Source organism: Gopherus evgoodei, chromosome 14, assembly GCF_007399415.2.
Source record: "Gopherus evgoodei ecotype Sinaloan lineage chromosome 14, rGopEvg1_v1.p, whole genome shotgun sequence".
Taxonomy (NCBI): Eukaryota; Metazoa; Chordata; order Testudines; family Testudinidae; genus Gopherus; species Gopherus evgoodei.
Window position 1 is genome coordinate 3882603 of NC_044335.1, and position 27549 is coordinate 3910151.

The following is a 27549-nucleotide window of genomic DNA, read 5'->3' on the forward strand; positions in this document are numbered from 1 at the left end:
GGATGCCACATTTCAGGAAAGAGGTGGACAAATTGGAGAGAGTCCAGAGAAGAGCAACAAAAATGATTAAAGATCTAGAAAACATGACCTATGAGAGAAGATCGAAAAAATTGGGTTGGTTTAGTTTGGAGAAGAGAAGACTGAGAGGGAACATGGTAACAGTTTTCAAGTACATAAAAGGTTGTTACAAAGAGGAGGGAGAAAAATTGTTCTTAACCTCTGAGGACAGGACAAGAAGCAATGGGCTTAAACTGCAGCAAGGGGGGGGAGGGTTAGGTTGAAGATTAGGAAAAACTTCCTAACAGTCAGAGTGGCTAAGCACTGGAATAAATTACCTCGTGAGGTTGTGGAACCTCCATCACAGTAGATTTTTAAGAGCAGGTTGGACAAACACGTGTCAGGGCTAGAACAGCGACTAGTACCCCGGTCATAAACTAGTGCTCTAACCACTGGGCAGCCCATCCTCTCATCCCCACTGCTTCCTGCCCTGCCCTCCAGTTCTTCCTCGGCCTTTCCCTAGCCTCCATGGGGAGCATCCGGGAGAGGATTGGTGCAGACCAAGGCGGGCTCCGGGCTCCACGCCCTCCCCTGGCTGGGGAAGCGATTGGCGAAGGCAATGGGCGAGCAGCAGCCGAAGTGAGGCGGGAGCCCAGGACGGAGGGGCGGGAACTCTCCCAGCCCACCTTAAACCCGCAGCGTGGGGCTGATTCCGGCAGCCAGGGGTGACCCTAGACAAACAAGCGTGTGCGGCGCCAGGCAGGGCCCCGGCGCACCAGCCCCGCAAGCCACCTTCAAGCGCGGGGCGGGGGAAGCAGCGTCTCACCCCGCCCCGCCTGCTAGGCAACCGGGGAGGCGGGTGTCTGCTCAGCGCCAACCGGGACTGGGGGACAGAGCGGCCGCAGGGTCCGCGCTGCTGTCCCGGGGACGCACAGGGCGCGCGGTTCTCGGCTGCAGCGCCCCGGGGCTGAGCGCTCCCCCTGCGGCTCGCAGCCCAGGTGCCCCCGGGCTCCTGCCCGCTCCGCCCGCCTAGGGGCGTTGCAGCGGCTGGCTTGTGATTGAAGAAGGCGGCTGGTTCGCAGGGGTCACCGCGCCGGGGATTTGGATCCCGCCTGGGCACAACCCGCCGGCTGCCGCAGGTGGGTGGGTGGCGGCTCCCCGGGAAGTCCGAGTCCGAGTCCTCTTCCTCCTTTCGGGCTGGGGCGCCAGCGCAATTTCCTCCTGCCGCTGCCCGGCCCAGGCCCCTGCTCTTCACGCGACTCTTCTCCCTTCTGTCCCTGCCAGGGGCCAGCGATGGAGCCTGTCGCCAGCCGTCTCTGCTGCCCTGCCTGCTGGCTGCCCTGCCTGCTGCTTCTCGCCCTGCACGGCTGGCCCGGTAAGTGCTGCTGGCAGAGCTGGATATCCCTGCCAGAATGATCGTTAGGTACCGTCTTGATCCTGACCCCCACCCCCTCTCTTCCTTTCCCTGAGGTCTGGGTCCCCTACAGAAACCTTTTCCAGCCAGGAGTGTCTGGTGCGCAATATAAATGCGTACTGACCTTCAACTACGGCAGCACTGCTGCAGGGGAGGGGGTCACAGATGGGAATTAAAGGGGCAGGGGAGATTGTAACTGGGCTGCTCTGGATGGTGGTAACCCGGCTCTGGCCCCCCTGGTTCCACCTGGGTTATGGGAAGCCAGGATGCCACTGTGTGGCTTGACTCAGGGCTAGGGTTTGTTTGATTTGCTCTGATCCATGGATTCTGCTACAAGGTAAACACCTCTGCCTTGCCCTGGTGAAAAAGGAGCAGGAGGGGCTGAATTCAGCAGCTCTGAACTGGCAAATCGCTTGTAGGGCTAATGCGAGTTTGTCAGCAGATGGGGGTACCTGATGAATTTGTCAAAACTGCACAAATCTGCCATTCAAGCAATGTGCAGAATTGGTGTAATTTACACACCAAGGGTCAGCATGATAGAAGAGCAACTAAGGGCATGTCTGCACAGGAAGTTGTTCCTGCTTAACACAGGGTGTGGATGCTCTTAGTCCAGAATAAGAGCATCCACATAGGGAGTTAATCAGGAATAGCTGATCTGCTTTAAATTCACACCCTATTTTGTTCCAGATTAATTTTCATGAGCTTGTGTAGGAGGCTGTAAAATGGGCAGTTGTAAAATAGCTGTTTTCTTACCCACTGTTGATAGTTGCTTTTCTTGTTGCTTAACCTCCTTCCTGCACTGTGTGGTGTGCAAAGCTCACTCACTTTGCACAATCACTGAACATCAAATCAGTGTAACTTGCACCACTGTGCATCAGTTTTCTGGCCAAACTACGCCCAACATGAAGTTTGCATCACAAGGGAAGTTGCACACACTGACGCCAGGCTCCGGTCGACCCTGTCTAGGTTATGGCTACACGCCGGACTGTACAGTGGCACAGTGGTCTCCTGTGTAGCCGGTGTATGCCGGCAGGAGAGAGCTCTCCCAGTAGCACAATGAAACCGAGGGGCTGTAGCTCTGGTGGTGGGAGCAGCTCTTCAGCTGACACAGCACTGTTCGTATCGAAATTTACATCGGTCAGGAGGGTGTTTTTTTTCACACCACTGAACAGCAAAAGTTTTGCCGACAAAAGTGCTAGTGTAGACAGAGCCTAATCTAGGCATTTACACAGTGTTCGCCCCATGGTATCTGAGCATCAATCAAGGCTCCTGGCTCACATTCCTGCCTCTGCCAGTTTTGTTTAATGCTTGCAAAAGGCTCTGAGATCTATGATGAAAGGTGTGACTGTGGTGCATCTAAAGAATTTATTTTTCCTGTCGTTTGCATTTCCCTCTTTTCACTCCCTTCCCTCCATCAGGATCAGTAAAGCTCCCTCTTCCACCAGGAAATGAGCCCTGAGGTGGCTGCTTTCAATGGTGCTTCGCTGGCAGCTGAAATGCTGGCAGTAATTTTATTTCTATCTCAGGATTAAGCAATTGGTTAACCTGCCTTCTCTAATTCATGTAAGGCCCCATGTGCGACCAAAGTCAAGGCCTGCATTTCATTGGAAGCCCTCAGAGGAAAGATGCTGGAGTAGCCAGCTCCTGCTAATGTCCAACCATCTCGAAAGCCAGCCAATTAGCCAGAAAATGCCATTGACCAGAGACAAAAAAAAAGGGGAGAGAGAGAAAGCGAGTGCCTCTCTAGGCTGTCAGTTACCAAGAGGGGTTTTGCATACCAATAATAAGGGAAACATTTTCAGGTGAAAATGTATGTAGGCTTCTTTCCATGCTGACTCTGACCACTGCTGTCTAAGATTGATGGGTTCAGGGAGAGTTGCCACAAAGAGGTTTCTGAGGGGGTGGGGAAAAGGCACAACAACCCAGCATATTTCTTTCTTGCAAAAAAGCAGCACTGGCTGATCACTGGTAAAGCTGACTTTGAACTAGAGATTTGCCAAATCAAAGCCATGACTCACCACCACCACCACCACCACCACCTCCCCGACACCGATTTTCCTAGTTCAGTTCTGGGTCTCATTTCTCTAAGTTCTCCCTGTGTAGGAGAGTCGGATAAATGTTTCTGTGGTTCTGCCAGTGCTGGGGAGACAGCGGGTCACAAGTAAGAGTTGTTGAAGCAGATGATATTTCCCTTGTGAACTACATACTCTTTCGGCTGATGTCACCCAGGTGAAATACACCCTTCCTGTAACCCAACAGAGGCTGTCTGGGGCTCCATATAGCGCTGTGTAAATATATCTGTGGCTTTTTTTTCCTTTTTCCAAGTTGCAAATTCCATCCTCATTTATAGCAAGCACCTGTTCATTTTCTTAACTGGGTATCCCCATTGCGGGGGAATTTTAAGCATTGCACCTAGTGAATTATTTCTGGGCTCCTTCTCCAGCTGAAGTTGTCTCATTCCAACAAATGACAGTGGCACTGCCTGCAAATATTCAAACCAGCTGCATATTTCTTTACTAATGTGAAGTCCTTTCTCCTAGTAACGCTCACAATGCTCCTTCCAGTTTTCTTTAAATTGCTTTTGAAGGAAAGCTATTTTTGTTGGCAAGAATTTAGGCAAGCGCTGCAACTCGCCTGCAATTAAACCGTAGCCCATTCCAACCCACTTAGCAGCAAGTTACTTGAAAATGGGGAGAAAGGAAAAATTAATCACTCACCAAACCGGAAAGTTTAAACTACAAATAACAGAAAACTTACTGCTCTCCTAAGCCAAGCAAAAACCAAGGTGAGGATAGATGGTACTGAGCATGTGCCATGGGACGCTGTGCATGCTGGTGCCTCCTTGCTCAGCTAGGCTCACCGTAATTCACTCTAGACTTCGCCACTTCCCCCCATGATGAATTCTATACCGTACAAGTTCTGGATCTGCGATATGAGGATTTCCACACTTACAAGGATGTTGCCTTACATGATGAGATATAGTGCTTTTAAAAACAACATTTCGCTAACCCTGAAGTTTAACATCATGGCAAAGTAGATTGCAGCAGATGAGCATTAAGGTTCCAATCCTGCAGGGATGAGCACACACTTAACTCTCCTTCACTGATCCTTAATTCTAATTTTTAAAGGCATTAAGGGTGCTCAGCACCTTGCAGGACTGGGTCCTAAAACACAAGTTGCCAGTTTCCTAAGAAAATGGGTTTTCTAAGAAACTGTTCAGTGCTGTGCATGGGAAGTGATTTGTTGCTGAATGAGTGTTCACTTGGGAGGAACAGCTTGTCTTTCGTTTGTGGAAGTTGGCTGTGGAAATTATCTCTTTTCCATGTGTGTGATGCAGCAGAAGGAACTCATGATCTTGATCACTGTACAGTATGTGTGTCACATGATCAGCATCTGAGTCAGTAGCTGAGTTGCACAGACTATTAGAAGAAACTTTCTGAACACCTTCCCACTCAGTGCCTCGGTGCTGTGTAGTAAGAGCCTTCATGAAGGGGATGGGCGGATTCTTGCCTGATTTTAAGCTCATTGAAATACCGGTGGATTCGGAAGCTCACCTGTAACAAAGCTTATATTTTGCTTTGAAGAGATAATGGGGAGGGAGTTAATTGTGGGGAAAGTAAGTAGCGGAAGAGAAAATATTCAGTCACTGAAGTGTGACAGGGAATGGAGTTTCAGCCTAAACTTTGCATTTTCTTGCTTGTATGCTGAGGTATGCATGTCTTTTCAGGGGTTTTCAGCGCAGCTTCCTCTTTTTTTCATAGTGATGAGGGGAAGGGACTCACACCACTAGTGGGTCTTGGCATTTCAAGCCATTTCTAAACTAATACTGGGCCAAATGCATCCCTGGAGTTACTCTGCTGACATTGCTAGAATTATACCAGGAATTAATTAGCCCACTATGTCAATAGGCATGCTGAGAGGTAGGCCTGTTTTGTATGGCAGCTCCAGTGATAGTTGTATACTTGTAAGACGTGTGATGTAAATACCTCTAGTTGAAGCTAGGAAATGCTAGCATGGCAGATCATAGCAGAAGCTTGCGTGCTGTGCCCATCCTGCAAATGCTTCTGAGCCATTACAGTAAATCGTAATATCAGCAGTTGCTTATGTCTGATCTACGGAACAACAGGTCATCACAAGTTATGGAGAAGAGGCTGAGTTGGGAGAATGGGGGAGAAGGGCTGATACAGGTTGGGCAAAAGCAACATTTGAAATATATTCCCAAAGCGCATACAGCTGGGCAACGTTGACAGAGATGACTCGGAAACCAAAGCCGCCAGATAAGCTAGTGGCAGCTTCACACCATCGCTGCTGTTGGCTATTTGTTTCATAGTTACACTGATCGTTCCTCTCCAAGTGCCAGCTCCATCTGAAACAAACAGCCACATCTAGTGCACTGACCTCACCAGCTGCAACAACACAACTGGCTGACCTGTGGCCGAATGTGTGTCACCAGTTGGACTCGACTACAATGAACAGACTCATTAACCACAAACTCCTCTTCAATTAGAAGCTGACAGCCATTCAGATGCGCACACGTTGCAAGAATAGGGTTGGACGAGCCAGTGCATGATACGGACGAGCTGCCTGCAGATCCTCACTTCAAAACACAGACGGGATTGAGCTCCAGGAGCACGAAAGAAAGTCTCTAGTACTCTGCCACTTCCTATACATGCTAAGTAGCTTGAAGATGCGGGGCTGCCAGGGAGGGGAAATGCCATCCTAACTGGAGACTATGTATAGTGGGTTTCAACAACAGTGACCAACAGTTACAGTTCATGGCCCAAGTTCCTCTCCTAGTTATATTGGTGTAAATGCAAAGTAATTCCGTTCACATCCATGGAGTTACTCCAGATTTACATTGGTGTAACTGAGATCAGATTCCGTCCCTCTGAAAGCCTGCATTGATAATAGAAACCGATAAATAATACACACCACTTGGCTGAACCATATCCAGACCCATTGATATCTGTTCCTGAGGCTCCTCAGACCCCCCAGGATTCCAGAGCAGACACTTTCCCCATCTTCCTCCTCTCTGGGTATAGTGCTTGCCTCTCAGTGAGATCGACAGATGGCGAGAGAGAGGAGGAAGAAGACAGCTCTCTCACGTCCATTACACACTGTATATTGTACTAGCCTACACACTCCCTCTGCCTAGGGCTACTGATATTGACAGGTTCATTCCAACTGGAAAAGTTTATCCAGGATCTTCCTCTGGACAGAGCAGAATTTTGTTTTGCTGTCTGATAAGACCAGGGTGAGGTTGTTTCAGACAGTTAATGTTGGAAACTGCCCCCTCTTTAGTAGATGTAATTTAATCAAACATTGCTGTTGTGAGCATGATGCAGAAGGAAAATTATCTTCTCAATGAACTTTTGTTGGAGAAATAAATCACCTGCAGTGCGAGCATTCAGTTCCCCTCCATCACGTTCTCCTTAGGGCCCAGTCCACAGGAAGCTCAGAGGTTACGGTGATGAGTGTCAGCATAGGAACCTAGATAGGGTTGAAGGATCTCCAAGGCAAACTGCCACTGAAAACATTGTGAGTCGCACCTGAGTGAGACTTGCTGGACTGGGCTGCTAGTGAGGATTGCAGTGGGAAATGGACAAGAATGTCCTAGAATTCTTTCACAAAGCAGTTCTAATACCAAAAATGAGGCCAATGCATTGGCAATACAATAGAAGCTCTTATTTTTCCAGCAGAAGTTGCTTTCCTGTTATCCCCAAGTGATCATGGAAGAGAACAGCTCTGCTAGCCAGTTAGGTCCATTTTCAAAGCAATCTCTGTACAACATGCAAAGGCCGATATTTAATATTACTTCTGTGTAATAATTCTGCACTCATGGCTTCTGGGAACAGTATACATATCTAAACCTGTCAGCCAGCCTTGCATGCATTAGGCAGCAGTATGAACCATTCCCCCCACGCCCTCTGTCCCAGCCCGCCAGGTGGAAATCACGTCCAGAGTTGAGCCCAGACTCCAGCAAATGAGTAGTCAAGATGACAACCCTGGCACAATTCCTTCAAGCCCAACACAATGACTCTGGTGCCAATTCCATGGCAGGGAGCCATCCACCAACGACAACCTAACTCCATGTCCCAAGAGCTTATGTGATGGCTACCAGCTTGGCCCACAAACAGGGGATTGAACCAGAGACCTCCAGAGCTAAAAGCCAATGTTCTCTAGAGATTTATATCCTCTGTGCATAGGGCACAGAGAGGAATCTGTAACACACAGTCACCAACGGGTTATACTTAAATCTAGTGACTGTCAACAGGGGAAACCCAGCTGATGTCACCCATTATGGAGATGCATAGGGAAAGGAGATCTTATTTGATAAAGGTAAGATAAAGACCCAAATGAGGAACACAATCCCAAATTAGCTGGGAGAGATGTGGGATTTTTTTCCTTATCATCTGTTCCCTGTGTTTCAAGGCTATTGGTCAGTTGTAGTCATTTACAAAAATTAAATCCAGAGCTAACAAAACTTGTGTGCACAGTAGAGCCGAGTGAATTATTCGTGGTTAACAGTTGTTTTGATGAGCTTGGCCTCTTCGTGCATACCAAAATGATTGTGATTTCCTCCGATGTGGTTGTTGTATGAATTTCATCTTTTTATACTCTTTGAATTGATCGGTTTGCTGCAAGGATTCTTTAGACAAAATTTGAGCTGTTGTGTTTGGTCAGATGATCAGAAGTCACATGCTATTGGTTCTATTTCTTGGGAGAGCATAGGAGGGTTTGGAGAAGCTATGGGAGCTCTAAATCTCAGGAAGCAGGAACGAGAACCAATATTGCAGAAAGCTTTTAGATCTCTTACTTCTTGGGTCACACAGGCCTTGCTTGAGGCACCCAGAAAAATTAGACTATTAGATGTACTGGCTAGGTGCAGAGCAGAAGTTTAACTTTCCCTTCTCCTGTGCACACAAGTAGCTGCGTCTGAGTGCAGCCTTAGCTATGACCAGTGTGGTCAGATCCTTATCTGGGCTGCTTAGTGGGCTCTGTTACAGAAATGCTCGATCTGTATCTATTACATTCAGAGATAAGGTGTCAGTAGGACAGCTTATCTGCGTCAGCTCTTCACAGCCTTTGTGCTACGTTCTGCTGATGGGTTTGAGGAACACTCGTTCCGTGCTGAGCCAAACAAACAGAGTCGCTTCTGGAGAGAGTTCTCAAAGACGCAGCTTAAACCTGGTCTCTGACCATTGGTACAAGTAAGGCTCAGCCACATTCACATGTTCAAATGTCTGTGAACGCTCGGCTGCTTCGCTGCAGGAATAGATCAAAGCTACTAATGTCAAGTATCAGAGGGGTAGCTGTGTTTGTCGCTTTTTACAGATCCAGACTAAGAGTCCTGTGGCATCTTATAGACGAACAGATGTATTGGAGCATAAGCTTTCATGGGTGCATCTGATGAAGTGGGTATTCGCCCACGAAAGCTCACGCTCCAATACGTCTGTTCGTTTATAAGGTGCCCCAGGACTCTTTGCTGGTTGCTACTAATGGAGGCATGTCTGAGTCTAGAAAGTGAGTGTGATGCTTGTTTCACAGTTGTGTCCAGTGGAGATTAACGTTCTCTTCTCACTGCTCACACATGCTCTAGTCTCTCTACCCACTGCCCTTTAAAGAACTTCTCACACACCAGGCACGTGCTCCAGAGAGGGACACTGCTGTAAATGGGTATCTGAGAAACTCAGGGACAAAGTAACATTTAATGTTGTATGAGCCCAGAGTTATTAGACTGACACCACTCATGGGTAGATGAAATGGGGACTAGACTGAGCTTGCACATTCTGAAATGCCACTGAGCTCCTACTGAAATGAAAAAAGTCCTTTTGGACACACTTTGTGTCTCAGGATCAAAATGCTGATGCTGTATCAGCCCCATTCTATTTTTGAGGAAATTTCAGTGTCCTGGTGTTCTTAGTCACACCAAAACCCAGGATTTATCTGTGAAAGGAACAACATGCAGAAAGCAACAAATTTAAAATGGATATTTTTACACAACGCACAATTAACCTGTGGAACTCACTGCCACAAGGAATAATTGATGTCAATAATTTCACAGGTATCAAAGGATTGAGAATGTATATGAATGAAGAGAACATTAATGAGTTACATTATAGAGGATAAAAAACTATAAGTGATTAAAAAAATACCTTGTGGCAGGGCATCAACCAGCCACTAACTAACAGGGTCTAGGGAGAAACTTCCCCTATGGCAAGTCATTCCATAGTTGTCCAGTAGGGAGTGTCTTGCACCATCCTCTGAAGCATTTTGATATTGGCCACCATGATGGGAAAGTGGTTGGCATTCAGTTGGGATTTAGGCTAACTGAGAAAATCATCTGGTCTCTACAGTAGTTGTAAGACCCTTTTGCACCACTGGGAACTCTTCACAGGGCAATATTGAGTCCAAGTCTTTAATTTTCTGGTGGGGATATAACCTGTGTGCAGCTGCTGCACTGAAGACTATTACTGGATTCAGGCAAAGAGAACAGACCTTACTGGTGAAATGCTCAGCATTTTAAAAAAGCGCATCACAGCTAACACTAAGCATTTCCTTAAGAGCTAAGTGCTTACATGTTTGGTTAAACTTAACACCATTTGTTACAGTTGCCATCTATTGACTCCCCATAATAATATGGCATGCAGTGATTTACTCTAGCTGTGAGTGCCATTAACATCCACAGAAGCTCTGCAACTATATTACACTTCCCTCCATGGAGCGTTTAAAAATGTAACCGTACGCAATGGCATGGATAGAAATCTTGTCCAGTTCAGTTCCAATAACTATATTAGCATGACGAGAATGACAAGTATTGCCAAAATACATACATCAAATATCTGTATAGGCTACAGAGCATCTCCACCTATGTTGCTCCTCCTGCTGCTGCTTCTACAGGTCTTGACTACAGCACTTTTCATTATTTCTGGTTGTCTTGAGCCCTCACCTTGCCTGCTTTATTCTGCCTAGGTATTGCAGCACTTAATTTACTTTAGATAACCAGGTAGTGTTTCAGTCAGCTGAGCATGACAGGTCAGGGTAACAGTGAAGTTTCATCCGAGGCTGCTTTATCATCATCATCATCATCATTACCTTTTGAAGGTAAATTGGAATGTTCAGGACATTTTCAGAGACCTCAGGTAAAGTTCCCACATAGTTGACCAGTGGCTTGTTTCTGCACATGCATGTGGACACACACACACAGCCTTGCCATGCAAGTGCAAATGAACATTCAGGCTCACAAGGTGGAGAATTCTGTGCAAAAGTGCCCACTTGCATTAACTAATAGAGCACACTCTGGTTAACTGGGGAGCTGCTTTATTGAGATGTCTCCTAGGGAAGTGCCTTAGCCTATTGGCAGGGAACGGTAGTAACTTTTGGTTAATTAGGAAGAACTGGCATAAATATCGCATCTGCTTAGTGCCAAGTGGTGCTGCCCAGGCCTGCTATTCTAAGATTCAGTATTTGAATTCAATAGATGCCAAGTAAAGATAAAGATTTAAATGCAGGAAATAAGACCTATTCTTGTATTTGTATTAATTACATTAGTTTGTTTCTTGCATTAAAATTGGAAAAGATGCAGAGAAGGGGAACAAAAATGATGCAGGACATGGAACAACTTCCATAGAGGAGAGATTAATAAGACTGGGTCTGTTCAGCTTGGAAAAGAGATGACTAAGGGGGGATATGATAGAGGTCTATAAAATCATGACTGGGGTGGAGAAAGTGAATGGAGAAGTGTTAATCACCCCATCACAGAACACAAGTACTAAGGGTCACCTGAGGAAGTTAACAGGCAGCAGGTTTAAAATAAACAAAAGAAAGTACCTCACACAAGACACAGTCACCCTGCGGAACTCATTGCCAGGGGATGTTCCGAAGGCCACAAGTATAACTGGGTTGAAAAAAGTTCATGGAGGAAAAAACCATCAATGGCTATTAGCCAGGATGGTCAGGGATGCAGCCCCATACTTGGGGTGTCCCTAAGCCTCCAACTGCCAGAAGCAGAGATTGGCTAATGGGGTTGGATCACTTACTCATTGCCCCATTCTGTTCATTCCCTCTGAAGTATCTGGTACCGGCCACTGTCAGAGACATGATACTGGGCTAGATGGATCATTGGTCTGTGCCAGTATGGCCGTTCTTATGTTCTTAAGTTCGTGAGGTGTTTTTCAAATGGCCCTTTTTGCTGATAGAGCAGAGATAACACCAACCTGCCTCACAGGGCTAACGTAGGGATCAATGCATTCATCTTTGTACAGTGCATTAGAATTGTAAAGCTCGCTGTAAGGGCTAACAATTATTATTGTTATTCACTAATGCTCTGACCCTGCTGCCAGTTCCTCTAGCAGGGACTTCCATGCTCACATACTGCCACAAAGTCAATGGTACGTGGCACAGGCCCAGGACTCCATGCTACCACAACTGGTTGCAGGACCAAATGTTAATCAGGGGAGCCCAGTGAAAGTTTTGGTGTAACCCCAACATGCTGCAGAGACTGGCTAGTTTCATAGACTCATAGACTCATAGGTCAGAAGGGACCAATATGATCATCTAGTCTGACCTCCTGCACAAGGCAGGCCACGGAACCCTACCCATCCACTTTTATAACAACCCCTAACCCAGGACTGAGTTATTGAAATCCTCAAAATTGGTTTGAAGACCTCAAGCTGCAGAGAATCCACCAGCAAGCGACCCATGCCCCATGCTGCAGGGGAAGGCGAAAAACCTCCAGGGCCCCTGCCAATCCGCCCTGGAGGAAAATTCCTTCCCGACCCCAAATATGGCGATCAGCTAAACCCTGAGCATGTGGGCAAGACTCACCCGTCAGCACCCAAGAAGGAATTCTCTGCAGTAACTCAGTTCCCATCCCATCCAACATCTCCCCGCAGACCATTGAGCAGACTTATCTGGTGATAATCCAAGATCAATTGCCCAAATTAAACTATCCTATCATAACATCCCCTCCATATACTTATCAAGCTTAGTCTTAAAGCCAGATAAATCTTTTGCCCCCACTACTTCCCTCGGAAGGCTGTTCCAGAACTTCACTCCCCTAATGGTTAGAAACCTTCGTCTAATTTCAAGTCTAAACTTCCTAATATCCAGTTTGTACCCATTCGTCCTCGTGCCTACATTAGTACTAAACTTAAATAATTCCTCTCCCTCCCTAACGTTAACCCCCCTGATATATTTATATAGAGCAAGCATATCCCCCCGCAGCCTTCTTTTGGCCAGGCTAAACAAGCCAAGCTCTTTGAGTCTCCTTTCATAAGGCAGGTTTTCCGTTCCTCGGATCATCCTAGTAGCCCGTCTCTGGACCTGTTCCAGTTTGAATTCATCCTTCTTGAACATGGGACACCAGAACTGCACACAGTATTCCAGGTGGGGTCTCCCCAGCGCCTTATATAACGGTACTAACACCTCCTTATCCTTGCTGGAAATACCTCGCCTGATGCATCCTAAAATCGCATTTGCTTTTTTAACAGCCGTATCACATTGGCGGCTCATAGTCATCCTGTTATCAACCAATACCCCAAGGTCCTTCTCCTCCTCTGTCGCTTCCAACTGATGCGCCCCCAACGTATATCTAAAATTCTTATTATTAATCCCCAAGTGCATGACCTTGCACTTTTCACTATTGTATTTCATCCTATTACTATTACTCCAGTTTACAAGGTGGTCCAGATCTTCCTGAATAGTATCCCTGTCCTTCTCCGTGTTAGCAATACCCCCCAGCTTTGTGTCATCCGCAAACTTTATTAGCACATTCCCGCTCTTTGTGCCAAGGTCAGTAATAAAAAGGTTAAATAAGATCGGTTCTTGTTTCCTGTGAGCAGGAGAATTTTATACTCTCCTGTGTTAACTTAAGAGCAAAGAAGTGATGTAATGTATGGAGCACAGAATCATTAGAGCAATTACACCATAGAGATAAGGAGCCTGAGTCGCCTCTCTTGTGCGGGTATCATTTAACAGCTACTCCCAAGAACTCCATTGTAGTAAGAGGACTGTCAGGCCCATGAAGGAAGTGCCACGTGGTTCACAAGTAAAACCAGCATCTGTTGTTACAAGATCCATTTCTGAGGTGGCCACCCTGGGCATTCATTACATAATTAAGAAGTTTAATGATACCCTACTGAAAGGAATAGATCTCTCCTGTGTTAAAATAGTTTCTTTGCAGCGTCAGAGCCAGGCTGGGATTGGCAGGAGAATATAGCTGGACAACATTGTCACCCACTAAGAAAAGGTCAGTTACATCCCCTCTAACTGTAAACCCAGCCATTTATATTGATCACGTTAAACAGTCACCAGGAAAGTCACACTTGTCTGGAGTTTATTTTCCTAATATCATCAATACAAAACACCCTGTAAAGGTGACTAACTGGCTGATTAGAAGACCAATATTTTCTTTAGTTTGCATTTGGCAGCAGTGTGTGTGGGTGGGGGGGGGAGTATCAGTTTGGCTGCTCTGTTGATGAACACTTGGGTTCAGTCTCATACCTTAGCAGGATGTCGTCGCTCTCCAGCTCGGCCCCTCATTCCCGCTCCGCCCCATCCTCCAGGAGGGAGTTTACCAGTAACTCAGCAGCACGGCTACTGCTGTTGCAGAGTTTGGAGCCAGGAGGACATCTCTTCCTGGGAGCCCTGTACAGAGACTGGGGGCAGCAGGAGCTGGAGAGAGGGAAGTGGTGGCTGGAAGAACCTCTCCCCCCGTCCTCCTTTCACCATTCAGACCTCTGGGTAGATTGTATGGGGATGAGACCTGCGGCATCAGGTATAACCCAAGTGACATAACTAATCTCCACACAAGAACCCTCCTGCGCTGAGCTCAAACCTGTACAACTGGGGGCTAGAGGACCTTGAATGGAATAGTTTCAGCAGAGTATAAATAACTGGGCAACAGGCATTGGGTGAAGCCACACCACCTAACAACTAGGGCAAAGCCCAAACCAGCCCCCCAGCTATCAGGCTGGGATTATTGCAGACAGGCCTCTAGCCTTGTGAGGAACCACTGAAACTTTTCAAGATGGCCCAGCTTGATTGCTCAGCCATGTTTTGGGGTAGGAGTGTATTCAGTGCTGTAGATCCCTTCTTTGATCATGACCAAGAATGTCCACCACATCTCAGCCCAGGGGGATTTCTTGAATGAAATTACTATCAGTAATACACAGAAGAATTTGTGATGCTGTGGCAGTGCTGTAACTGCTATTGTTTTGGGGGTCCCTGTCTCACCTACAATATTTTCTTGTAAAAGAAAAAAAAACCATGACTCACAGGTAGTAAGAGATAGTAAGCCATCCTCACCTGGGATTGTATGGTAAGGGTTAAAGCACTGTTAGATACCCACAGACAAGTCATACATTTTATATGCATGACTAAATGTTAAGTATCAGAGGGGTAGGCGTGTTAGGCTGGATCTGTAAAAGCAGCAAAGAATCCTGTGGCACCTTATAGACTAACTGACGTATTGGAGCATGAGCTTTCGTGGGTGAATACCCACTTCCTCAGATGCATGTTGAAGTGGATATTTACCCACGAAAGCTCATGCTCCAATATGTCAGTTAGTCTATAAGGTGCCACAGGACTCTTGGCTGCTTTGACTAAATGTTAGTTTCTCCAGGGCAATCATCCAGCACAACAACAAATTGTGGTTTGTCTAGACTGATATTTCCACCTCATTGTGTGTGCAATTTGAAGGGATAGAGACTTTGAAGGTGTGTAACTCTCTAGGGTAAGTATAAGGTGCCTGTCACCTGGGTACTGAAGATGGGAACTGTTTGTATGATACCAACAGGCCCAGAGGGCCTTGGTTGGGGCATGGGCCAGCAGATTTGGCCCAGCCCAGCTATTTTCAGTCAACACAGATAAACCTGATAGGTATTTTTAGGCTCGACTGTACCTGTCTTCTGCAGGCGGCAGCTCAGCCCCAGAGCGATGGGGAGATGGTTTGGGATGTTGCTGTAATGCAGAGCAATGCTGTAAGCTCCTGCTAAAAGAGACATGATGGGCTCAGCCCTTGGACACGGGAGGAATGGTGCTGCCTGTCACTCTAAAGGTCACCTCCTGTAATAGTGCCACTGGCTGTGTCCCGCCCCCGGGGCAAGGGGTGTGTCTAAGAAAAGAAAGAGCTGGATGATGAAGGTTGTTTTTGTTACAGGTGCCGGGGCCCAGGAGTTCCAGCTGCTGCAGCCCCAGGGCGCCGTGTCGGTGTCAGCGGGAGAGACTCTCACTCTGACCTGCTCTGTGACTGGGCTCGCTCCAGCAGGACCCGTGAGGTGGTTCAAGGACTCGGGCAGTGGCCGCCGGCTCGTTTATGCAGACGCAGGATCATTCCCCCGGGTGACACGGGCTGTGAGTGGCTCTGACACGGACTTCACCATCCACATCAATGACACCCGCTCCGAGGACGCTGGGGTCTATCACTGTGTGAAGTTTAAGAAGGGGTTGGGAGCCGATGAGGAGTTCAGATCCGGCTCTGGCACGGCCGTGTCTGTGAGCGGTGAGTGCGAGCTCCCCCCAGCCACACGCCCCTCCCCACCGGGGCTGGTACCAGGGCGGGGAACAACCCAGCTCAGCCCAGGGAGCTGCATTTCCCATGGGACTCACCTACATTGGTGCTGAAGCAGCCTGGTGGAGATTTGCCCTGTGACAGATGGGTCTGGGGGATCTGAGCACCAGGCAAAAAATCTCCATTTCTGTTCCTACCTTGGCCCCCTGAAGATGGCTTCACATTACGATGAGCACCAGAAGGGGGGTCTGGTGGGAGGAGGCAGGTGTCAGCTTAGTTCCTCCCTTCTCTTCCCCCACAAACATGCAGGTGCTGCTGGCATTGGCAGGCTGATCCAGGCATCACCCCACTGATGCCAGTGTACCAAGCTGGGACTCGAGTCCCACCTGCAGGGCCATTTCCCCTGCCTTGTACAGAGCTGGGGGGAGGCCCCACAGCACCTGGGAGGCTGGAGCATCCAGCCCTAGTTCGCTCCTTGTGTGTGCAACTGAGCTGCAGCCAGATGCAATCCTGGGGGGACTTCGCTCTCCTCAACTCATTTAATGCCTTCTCTTGAAGCTCACTGCCCCTGAGCTCGGGTATGTGAATGAGTCATGAGGCAACTGGGGCTATATTCACAAGGGTACGGAGGCACCAGGGGGCTGGAACAATGTGTATCGGGGGGGTGCTGAGAGCCATTGAATCAAACTATAAACCCTGCATATGATGGAAACCACTTCAGTTCTAGCACCGATGCTGAGGCACCTAAACCCCAGACTTGGGGGCCTTAGGCTGGATTTAGGCACCGCAATCCAGAGGTAGGGTCCACTGCAACCCACCGAATGCTCAAGCCCTGCCGGAGCCTGAACTCAGGGTTGAACTTCCCGAGGCCTCTGGTTTTCCCCTCGGCCATCCAGCTGCCTCAGCCCCAGAGCAATTCACAAACCTGGAACTGGGCACCTGCCTGCCTGACGTGCTCAGAGGCCACCTAGTGTATTGGGTCCCATTCAGAATTGAGGAGGTGGTGGTGGTGGAGGCAGCCCCCCTCCCCTTAAACTTGTTGGTTCGAGCACTCACCTGGGTGTGAGAGCCCTGGGTTCAATCCCCCTTTGTTAGGGGAGTTAAACAGGGGTCTCCTCCCCCACCAGGAGAGTGCTCTAACCCCTGCACCCATGGGACCCTCTGGGGGGCTCCCTCAGTCCCTCCGTTGAAGTTGTCCCATTGTGCAGAGAGTCACTGGAGCAGGGGTCTGAGCCCTGGGCTCTCACCTCCAACCTGGGTGACCAAACCAGCAGGCTCCAGCCTCCTCCTCTCTCTCTGGCTCCACAGTGGAGCATCTTCACCTGGAGACCCCTGTTCTACTCTCTCCCTCACCCCCCAGGCAGAGAGGAATTGAACCTGGGTCACCCCACCCCAGCTGAGCACTCTAGCGCCAGGCTAAGGGGGACACACCCCCATCACCACTCCAGCTGGTGTGTGGCGTTACACACCTTCCTGGTTCATTCACACCACAACCACCTAAGGCACCTCCGCTGCCCGACTCCAGGCCAGGGGTTCCTATTCATGGGTCACGTCATAGAGCTGGGCACCCCCTGAAAGCTGGACTTAAGCCCGATTACCACAAGAGGGCTGGGCTTAGCACACAGGCCTGTCCTAGTCCTCTCCCATGTGCTCAGGTAGCTCCCTGCCTCGCGTGGGGCTCTTGGGGGCACAGTTTAAGGCGCATATCTAGCCCTGCTTTTGGGGGAAGAAGGGGGGGCTATTTCCCCCCCATAACCATAGGTGCTGGAACTAGGGGTGATATCATGCTGTTTTCCCCCCCCACCACCAGCACCAGCTTGAAGTAGTTTCCATTTTATCCAAGGTTTACAGTTTGGTTCAATGGCTCTCAGCACCCCCACTATCCACATGGTTCAGCATCTCTGCCCATGACTAACCTCCCTACACCCCCACCCTTTGTGTTTGCTGTGGGGCAGTGGCTGGGGCTCCGCTGCTCTCCGGCTGTCCCTGTGGGAAGATGGGTCCCATGGGGCGGGGGGATGGGCTCTCAGTCACAGGGGGATCTGACTGATAAACGCTCCTCCCGGCAGCCAGACCGTCGGCCCCGTCCGTGTCCGGCCCCCCCAGCAGGGCAGAGCCGGGTCCCCCAGTGACTTTCACCTGCACGTCAGGAGGATTCTCCCCCAGAGACATCACTGTGACCTGGCTCAAAAATGGGGCCAAACTCCCAGACCCCCAGACCCAGGTTCTCCCTGCACACCAGAGCGTCTCCTACAACGTGTCCAGCACCGTAGGGGTGAGCCTGACCCGAGCAGATGCCCGCTCCCAGCTCACCTGTCAGATAGAGCACAGCACCTTACCGGCTCCCCTGCGTGCGACTTACACGCTCAGCGATGTCCTGCGAGGTAGGAGCGCAGCCGGGGCTGATGACTGGGGGCTCCGCTACTGAGGAGGGGCAGAGATGGATCCTTCAGCCTTTGGGATGGGTGGTGGAGGGTCAGGGGGGTAAGAGGGGAGTCACTGAAATCCAGTTTCAGATCTGGACTCTGCCCTGTGCCCTTAAAACTTTGAGACTCTTCACCCTGGGCTGGCACATCCTCTACTCCAGCCTAGTAGAGGGCGGGGGGGGGGGGGAGAAGGTGTTTGACTTTGTTTAAACCTTGGTAAGACACCACTCTCCCTTTTAATGTCCCAGGCTGGGTCTGTCAGGGGGTTTTCCAGGGAGAAGGGGAGGGAAATTGGGGACACGGCCGATTTGGGGTTTTGCATTCTGTTCCTTTTAAAACATTTGCCTTCCCCTGGGTTTATTCCTGTGGGAGGGCCAAAGCTCTCACACATGGGAAGACAACTTAGAGATAGCCAAGTTCTTTGCCCATGGAAAAATATCACGTCACAAGTGGAACATGGGCTCTGGGGGAAGGTCTGTTTGTCCAGCCCCAGAAATTTCCCTGTAACTCAGCAGGAAAAGGAGAATTTCTGTAGATGCCGAGCGCTGGATATTTATGTTCTCAGTTCCACCCAGGCTGCAAGTGGGCACTGCCCCAGCGGTGCCCGTCGCACTGAACACATCTGTGACGTTCACCTGCCACGCGGAGGGGTTTTACCCGAAGGATGCGAGTCTCACCTGGCTGGAGAACGGAAATGAGACGAATCTGGGAAAGTCCTCTGCCCTGTCCGAGAATGCAGATGGGACGTACACACTCCAGAGCTCCCTGGAGGTCAAAGCAACCGAGCAGAGGAGTCAGTCCATGTTCACCTGTCGGGTTGTGCATGATTCCCAGCCCCCCATCAATGCCAGTGCGATGCTGAGACTCTCCCAGCCACCTGCTGAGCCAGGCAAAGATCCCACTTCATCTGCTGCAGGTAAATGTGCAGTCGAACCCTCCCCTGCACTGCTGGGAAATGCCAGGTCTGTTCTGCGGAACCAGGGGCCATTTCAGCCCATCTCCGCCAGGGGAGCGCCTCAGTGTAACAGCCACTCTTTTATTCCGGGATGATAGCTCAGCTCTGCTCCCCTGGGGCCCTTGGGCAGAGCGGGAAGGGGAAGGTTAAGGGCAGGAACTGTCACTTTGGCCACACTCTGTGCCCAGGGCAGATGATCTCAGCAGCCCTGCAGGGCTGTGACAGAGGCCCTTGCCAAGGGGCTCAGACATCATCACTCCTGCAGACATGAAGCTGAGGTTCCACCCGGCCAGCTAGTATCTTATGCAAACAGCTGCAGCCGGAGCTGGGCAAACGCAGAGGGTTCAGTTGAGTAACTGAACCTGTGTGTTTGGTTTGGGGATGAGCCAGCCCCTGTGTGTTGCCTGGGGGCTTGAGTTCAGCCTTCGGCCTGTTGGAGGTTTCACTATGAACATTCTGTACAGCTGATCACTTACCTCTTGACTCTTCCTCAGTATCCCAAGACAGAACTTAACCCCTCCACATGGTGTGCGTCTGTCGGTTAAGGGTCTCTCCCATATTCCTCTCCAGCCCACTGTTGTGTGAGATGAACAGTTATAGTGGCTGCTGTGCCGCTTGGGGGGGATTGCTGTCTAGTGCTGCCAGAAGTTATACCGAGACTCAAAGGCTTCCCCTGCCCCTTTTCTATAGCTATGGGGCAGTCTAATGGGAACACGTTAACTTGAGTTGCTGGTCTTCACTAGATGCACTCAGCAGATGGGCTGAGACTGGTCATTATTAGAGCTGAGCAAATAATGGATTTTTGATGCAGGGACAAAATTAAAAAAAAAAAAACCACACACCTCAAATACGGTTTATTTTGACCCAAAAATGGAAGTTTGCTTTGGGTGTCTCACCCTTTTTTCTATGTAAAACAGAACTTTAGCTAAACATCTAAACAAAACACCATTTCAAAATAAACAAGAGCCAACTCTGGACTTTGAAATGGCCAAAACAAGCCATTTTAGTTTGTTTCCGCTGAAAGATTAGCTGAATTTGGCCTGAATTCACAAGTCTTTCTGGTATAAAGAACCCAACCACGTACACTTTTTGGTAACTTCACTGTTTGCCAGAAAAACTTCAGCCAACTATATCCACACATCTAGAGCACCTAGCGAACTGGATTCCAAATCCTCCTCTAAACCCCACAGACTAGGCCTGAGACATACAAGGTGGGGGAGGGAATCTCTTTTATTGGACCAAACTTCTGTTGGTGAAATGGACATGCTTCCAAGAAGTGCAGAGCTCTCCTTCAGAACAGACCTGTCATCTCTACAACAGCTATGAGCAGGAACCCCAGGTCTGTACAATCAAACTCCAGGGAAGTTCCCATTTGTACCAAACTGCAGACCTGAGCTGTGGTTGAGATTCTCAAAGAGACCAAAGGGAGTCTGAATTTCCATGAGCTGAGCTCCTGGCTCCTTTAGGCTCCTGAGGCCTAGCTCACCTTTACCTGTAAATACACACCCAGATGTTCTACATTTAACTCACTCCGTCTGGCGAGGAGTTTTTCTGTTTGACTGTTCTGACGCTGGCCTCCTATGATCCCCAAATTTTTCTCATTACAGATAGTTACTTATCTGAAGAAAAAAAGATCTACATAGCAGTAGCAGTGGTTTGTGCAGTGCTGGTTGTATTGGTAATCGCCGTTATTTACCTCATCAGAGTACGACAACGCAAAGGTAAAAATGAATTATTTTCCAGGGGTGCCTGCCAGGGGGTGCCCTGGCTAGATCACTCTCTTCCCATACACGCAGGCAGTGCTTTACAAACACACAAGCATCAGGAAGGGAGGGTTGAACCAAACTGGTTAGCGTTCACCTGGGGAAGGTGGAAGAGAATTTCACTCGCAGCTATAGGGAAAAGTCAGTTATAGCTTAAGGGTAACAGCCACTGGAATAGATTTGTTATGCATTATGGAACTCATATGAATGAGTCACACTTTGTATTCTTCTCTTTAAATAGCATCTAGGGACCCTGAAACTCTCTACTAAGATGCAAGCTAGAGAGATGTAGGGACAATGACTACAGATGTTAAGGGCAGTTATGGGAATTTAAAAGCTCTAGTTGAGGGAGAATGCTGGCCAGGACACTAGGGTTCTCTCCTAGTGCTCTCAAAAAAAAATGCCCAGAGGATATCTGATATCCTCCTGGACAGATGAGGAGTAAAAGGACCCTTAGTTTAACACCCTATCTAGAGGGCATGCTGTATGGACACCAAGCAAGGAAAGCATTGACTGCATGAAAGGATGGGTTGTGTTTGTCCTTGTAATAGGCTTAGCATGTCCATGGGGCAACCCCATTTTGGATGGAGACACTCTCACCCCCGTGCATTAGAACATATGGGTGCTACTAAGATTCTAACACTATCCCATAGATTCTAGCACCCATCCCATAGAGCCCAGCACGGCTGCTAGGAGCAGGTGTTGGGATAACTTCAGCATTGCACTGCGGGAAGGACGAATGCAGCTGCACCACTTGTTCCACTCCCCGCATGGAGGGAATACCGCTCCTAAACGCATCACTGATTCTGCCAGGCCGTGAACTAAGACCTCATTTCAGATGCTGCACCAGCTAGTCCAACAAGGGATTGTAGAGGCTCCAGACCAGCCCGTGTGGGGATGCGGGTGTGTTTGTACATTTGCTGTAAGCTCAGGGTGTTTCAGACACTGGTTTGTTGCAGTATTTTCTTGCCTAACAATGCAGCACCCCATTAATACATCACTGAAACATCAGCGCTGGTTGTGATCTCAGGGTTTCTCAGTAGGGTTGTCCCCCTTGTCTGATGGGAGGGTAAATGGGAAAAGTCTCACTGCTACCATCCCCCATCTAGTTTCTGCCAATTGCTAGAGGAATCACAGCTCCCAGTAGTGTGCTTGGAAGGCATTGGAAGATTCATCCCACAAATAAGAGGGGAGGGGAATTACCAGGGGATAATCTCATCAAGGAGAACTGATAACATTTTAAACAGCAAGAGCAATAAGACCTCAGAACTCTGATACTGTTACAGGCTTCTGACCCCTTTCCCATCACTACTCTAGCATGCTGCCATGTTTAGCTTCATAAAACAGGCCCATTCTGAAAACCCCCAGGCTGTCCGTAATATTGTATTTGATACAATTTGTGTGTCGTGCAAAAGACACTCCTAAAATAGGAAAGGTTTAGACTCCATTCACAAAGATTTGTCCTGCAATCAAAGGAAAGGAGCTTTGCAACACGTTCAGCAGAGTTTGCAGGAAGATGCTGTTATTGGGTTTCTGGAAAACCTGATCTAGCAACTTCCACCAAAAAAGTTAGAAAAAAAGTAAATAGTGTGCAAAAGAGCTAAAAAATATAAACTAACATGAAATGCTGTGGGGAGGGGTGATTACTACAGTATGGTTTTTTAAGTTGTGTTTCTCTTTTTAACAGGAAAAAGCTCCCCTTCTGTAAGGTAAGCACTGCTCTCCACTTTCTTCATTGAACTGTTGGGTAATCAATGAGGGAATTTAAAGCCACAGGAGCTAATGAAGTCAAAGTGTTGACACCAGGGATGAATTGAATCAAGTTTTAGCTAGGTTCCAAGTTTGTAACTTAAATCCCTACGGTTTAGGATGGTCTATGCTTCACTTTGAAAGCTCTTCACCTGTACATGGTGGTTGATGTGATGCTCAGTCACTAGTGGCTGGAAGAGGAGATCCGTGCTATGGAGACATTGGTCTCTAGCTCTAGTGACATGGCAGGGTCGAATACCTCAAAGCCATTGTAAAGGCAAGAGTAGCTCATGAGCCACAACTCAGCCTGTTACAGCTCACGACTGTTCAAGAATTACCACCCAGAGACAGCTCAGCGAAGTCACTCTGTGCAAACACAGCTACGAGCCAGCAAGCCGACATCGCTGGAGATGGTTCTCCCATAGCATTGCTGAACGGAGGCTCCGGCTGAGCATACACCCTCACATTCATTAACTGAGCAGACAACCAGCCACATGTTCTGCATTGTCCATGCCACACACAGGCAGCCTGAGGGAATTCAAATCTTCATCCTATGGCCAGCTGGTTATTTATATCTGTGTGTTGTGCGAGGATAAACTCTGCGGAGTGCGGTTAGTTCTGTTATCATGCACTTATGTCCAATGGTTCTCCCCTCTGTCCTGCGATCAACCGTCAGTCAGTCCTCAGCCATCCTAACCTGAAAGAATCCTCTGCAAAACTTAGGGTATGTCTACACTATGAAATTAGGTTGAATTTATAGAAAATCAATTTTATACAGTCAATTGTGTGTGTCCCCACTTAAGCCCATTAGTCACCCAGCAGTGCTACTGTTTTAAAATACAATGACTGTTTGACTCTGTTCTGTTGCTTTTTCTGTAGGCTACACGAGCCTGAGAAGAGCCCTGGCCCAGCTCCCCAGGTGTGTAACAACTAGATTCTTTTGGGGAAGTGGAGAGGGTTGAGCAGCAGAAGATACCATGAAAATACCAAGCATCAGGCTAAAATCGTGGCAGTTTATTAAGTGCTCAGAATCTCAGCTATACAAGCCTACTTCCGTGGCTGGGGTGGGAGGGGGAGACAGACAGTTCAGGACAAATGCTCCCTCTCTAAATTGCATAGGGATGTTGCCGCCATCGCACTGAATTTCTCTTCTCTTCTCCTCATCCACACCCCTCCCCAAAGAACAAGTCTGATCTATTGTGACTAGGGCCAGCTGTACAATAAATCAGGGAAGCTATTTCTAGAGTTATTTTGCATTCTGTGATGCGGCTATGAGTAATTTACCGATCAGAACTGAGCTCTATCCTCCCTGCCTCAGCTTGTCCACATGCTCACGCTCATATAGGCACACAGCTGGCCGAACACTGGTAAGACCTCATCCATTCAGGACACAGCAGCCCAGACCATGATCTCACTTATACCACTGCAGGTCTAGAGTAATTCTGTTGACTCCAGTGGAGCATCTCCAGACCGACAGGGGTGCAGTGGATTGCAGTCTCTAGCTTGGTATTGCCAGCTGGTTCTTCCTTCTGAGCATCCTTCGCCAGCAGACTGAAGGGAGAATTCTTGCAGTGGATGGTAATAGTGCAGCTCAGTTGCTTGAGAAGCCTGAAGGCAGCCAGCGAGTGTCTTGGTTAGTCTTGGGCCCTGTGGACTAGCGTGCTTCTCCACCCCTCTTGAAACACTAGCAAGTGTTCCCAGGAGGTTGAATGACAGTTCTAGAGCCAAGTTATCTGACAACAGTACAGCTTGCACTGCTGCTGGCTAGATTTACCCCACACTGTCCCACCAGCATGCCGTCATCCTGCCCAGGATGGTAGATCAGTCTCCAGAGCCATTTCCGTCTTTGCCAACTGGCTGGCTTATTCAGCAGATAACAGTTGATGCCCATAGTTGAGGGGTTGGTTTTGGAATGGGGACACCTGTCTCAGGATCCAGCACCACTAATTCATCACAGACCCCAGGTGTCAGGTGGTAGGACTTTAGGTTTGAGCACATCATACTTGTGTTGCCCTAGCAGGTCCATCCAAGGACCCCAGAGCACTGTAGTCATTAATGAAGTAGTTGTAGTCCCAGTTTATGATGGGGAAACTGAGGCACTGGGCTACTAAATGACTTGCCCAGGGTCAGTCAGCAGCAGAGCTGGGAGTAGAATCTAGCTCTTTCCCCAATCTCCTGCTATAGCCACTAGACCAGGCTCTTAACTCAGGATGAACGGCTTAATACCCCATCTGTAGGTGACACAGCTCCCTACTGACTCCGTTTTCTGCCTCCCCCAACTCAGGATTCTGATCCCAACAACCTGACCTACGCAGACCTGAACTTTGACAAGCAGAAGAAGAGGACGCCCCGGTTTGTGGAGATGAGTCCACAGTCGGAATATGCCTGCATCCAGCCGGCAGCCACTGAAGACAATCTCACCTATGCTGACCTGGACATGGTCCACCTCAGCAAGTCACCCAAGAGACCTGCCCCCCGGCCTGAGGAAGCCATCTCAGAGTATGCCAGCGTCCAAATCCAAAGGAAATGATCAGGGCTAAAAGCAGTCCGAGGCTCACTGGGTTTTCGGTGAAGTATGCCGGGCCCCCAGCTGGACGTGGAGCCCTGGTCCTCCAACGCTGGCTCTCAATGGAGGCACCAGGAGCACAGTGGAAGTGTGTGCCAAGCCACGGGCGCTGCATTCCTGGGTCTGGAATACTTCACACAGCGTGCAGAAGCCTCCCCATGCCACTGTGTCCTTCCTCACTTGAGTTAATACCAACTTCCACACCCAGCCCGGAGAGGCCCAGACCTTCACACAGCACAGCTTTTATTTCTGAACCAGTATCTCTGCTATTCTCCCTCTACTCTCCCAGTGATTTGTCACAAGACTGGAGAGGTCCTTTGCTCAGTGCACGGAGTTTGCTTTCACACGTGTTAAGCAGACAGACTGTTTTCAGTGCTTTGCTGGTGCAGTGGCCTACTCCATCTCGTAACCTCTCCAAACAAGGGCTGTGTCAGTCTAGTGAACACCTGAGTTTCTCTGCAGCCAATTTAGCACGTCGTGTGCGTGGAAGAACCAGCCAGGCTGCCTCAGATCAGCCACCTGAAGGCGGCAGCGGCCATTTTGGGAGATAACTTAGTGGCAGAGAGCTCTCTGGCAGCAGGCTCTGGACTGCTGTTCTCAAGGCAACATAAGCGAACTAGCTTGCCTGCTGGAGTCCCTCTGTGAAGAGCAGACACTGATCTGGAGTGACTACTACTTCTTCCTCTCAAACTTCCTCCCTTCCCCTGCTCCAAAACCTGCTTCTGAACGAGACTGCTCATTTTAGGCCCAGATTTCCCTCCAAACTAAGTGTGTCATAAGTAATTCCTTAAGTTTCCACCTGAGGTTTCCCCTCCCCAATCATCCCATCCTTGGGCAGTATGTTAAGACCAGCGACCCCCTCCTGCCCTTGAGGGTTGAACACCAGGCTGTGTGTCTCACGCTCTGCAATCAGATCAACAAAGTGAGGATGTTTCTCAGCACCTAGCAGCTTGGGCTGGGGAACACAGCCTGCGGAGCTCCCTGGGCAGAGCGGAGATTCTTTATCTGACCCAGGAGCCAATCGCAAGCTACACTAGTTGAGCTATTAGGCACCACCTCTTCCAGGCCTGTGTTCCCCTGGTACAGAGCATCCTCATTACCAACCACGGAGCTTATCCTCTGAGACTGGGACCAACGGGCTTCCTACAGAAGCTTGTGCTAGCCAGGGTGGGGGGAAGAGGCAAGCCAACCTCTACTGCCAGAGCACAGGCTAATCCCAGGGCTATGCTGCCTTTCAGCACTTCCTGTTCATCCAGCACTCCCGGCCCCAGTGCCTGGAAGGAAGAAGAGAGCCTTGATGCACGGGGGAGGGCATCTCCCAGAGAACAACGTCACCATGCTTTGACTGTTTGACATGTCAAACTGTTAATCTTTAGAGCTAAAAGCCAATGCTTGTGTGTCATCCATGGATGGAGTGCTGTGTGTTCATCACTAGGATGAGACGTGCAAAACTAAGTGTCAAAGTCAGCGTGCTAATCCCCAACCCTGTCAAGTGAAGTTCTGGTAAGCAAGTAACCTTCCATCAGCGCTGCGGGGAGGGGAGCGGATTTCTGACTTCGCGGCCTTCCCCACTGCCGGGCAGACTTACCGTCCTAGCAAAGAAAAGTGACAGACAAAGCTGAAATGTAGCCACGAGTGGCATTTCAGAAGCAGCCATCTTCCTGAGTTTCTCCATGGGAGGTTGCAGATAATGCACAGGTTCAATTTTCACCTTATCCCTAGGATTCAGGTTTCAAGAGTCCCAGGGCCAAGAAGAGCTGGGCTAGGCAGCTGGCACTCTAGGCAGTGGATTATACTCGTTTATGCCAGGCCTGAATGTAGCCCCTTTGCCCAGTTATTGTGATGGCCAAATGCCCTTTCACTGCCCTCCTTTCCTCAGCAGTATTAAAGGGAACACATGGGACCTGTGGTACTATTCCTTGGAAGGAGGGCGGACGAGGGAGAAATAATCTAGTACTAAGTTGCATTGGAAACCAGATTGTATTCTAGCTGCTTGATCCTGCAGGGAGCAGGGGAGGAGGAAGGGGAAGCCAGGAGATCTGGACAGGATGTTTCAAAACCAGCAGGGTGACCACTTGTACAGATTGCAACTTTATTTTTTTGTTTTGTTTTGCTTGCAGGATATTTTTGTAATAAAAAGTTCAAAGTTCTGTCTTGCTTGTGTGTC

General features: G+C 49.0%; 1 protein-coding gene across 3 annotated transcripts in view; it reads left to right on the forward strand.

The window, feature by feature from the left end:
• Positions 1-27532, forward strand: part of LOC115635018 (tyrosine-protein phosphatase non-receptor type substrate 1-like) — a 79734-nt gene extending 52202 nt beyond the window's left edge. The window contains exons 1-9 of one of the 3 annotated variants that reach the window (XM_030533203.1): positions 969-1136; positions 1282-1372; positions 15573-15914; positions 17993-18307; positions 18915-19265; positions 20912-21025; positions 22755-22776; positions 23696-23735; positions 25101-27532. In XM_030533203.1, coding sequence (XP_030389063.1) covers positions 1291-1372; positions 15573-15914; positions 17993-18307; positions 18915-19265; positions 20912-21025; positions 22755-22776; positions 23696-23735; positions 25101-25346 — 1512 coding nt within the window. In that variant the 5' untranslated portion in view covers positions 969-1136; positions 1282-1290 and the 3' untranslated portion in view covers positions 25347-27532. Of the gene's footprint in view, positions 1-968; positions 1137-1281; positions 1373-15572; positions 15915-17992; positions 18308-18914; positions 19266-20911; positions 21026-22754; positions 22777-23695; positions 23736-25100 lie in introns of those variants that run through there. The other 2 variants (XM_030533205.1, XM_030533204.1) reach the window with 2 other exon arrangements.
• Positions 27533-27549: the final 17 nt, after the last annotated feature.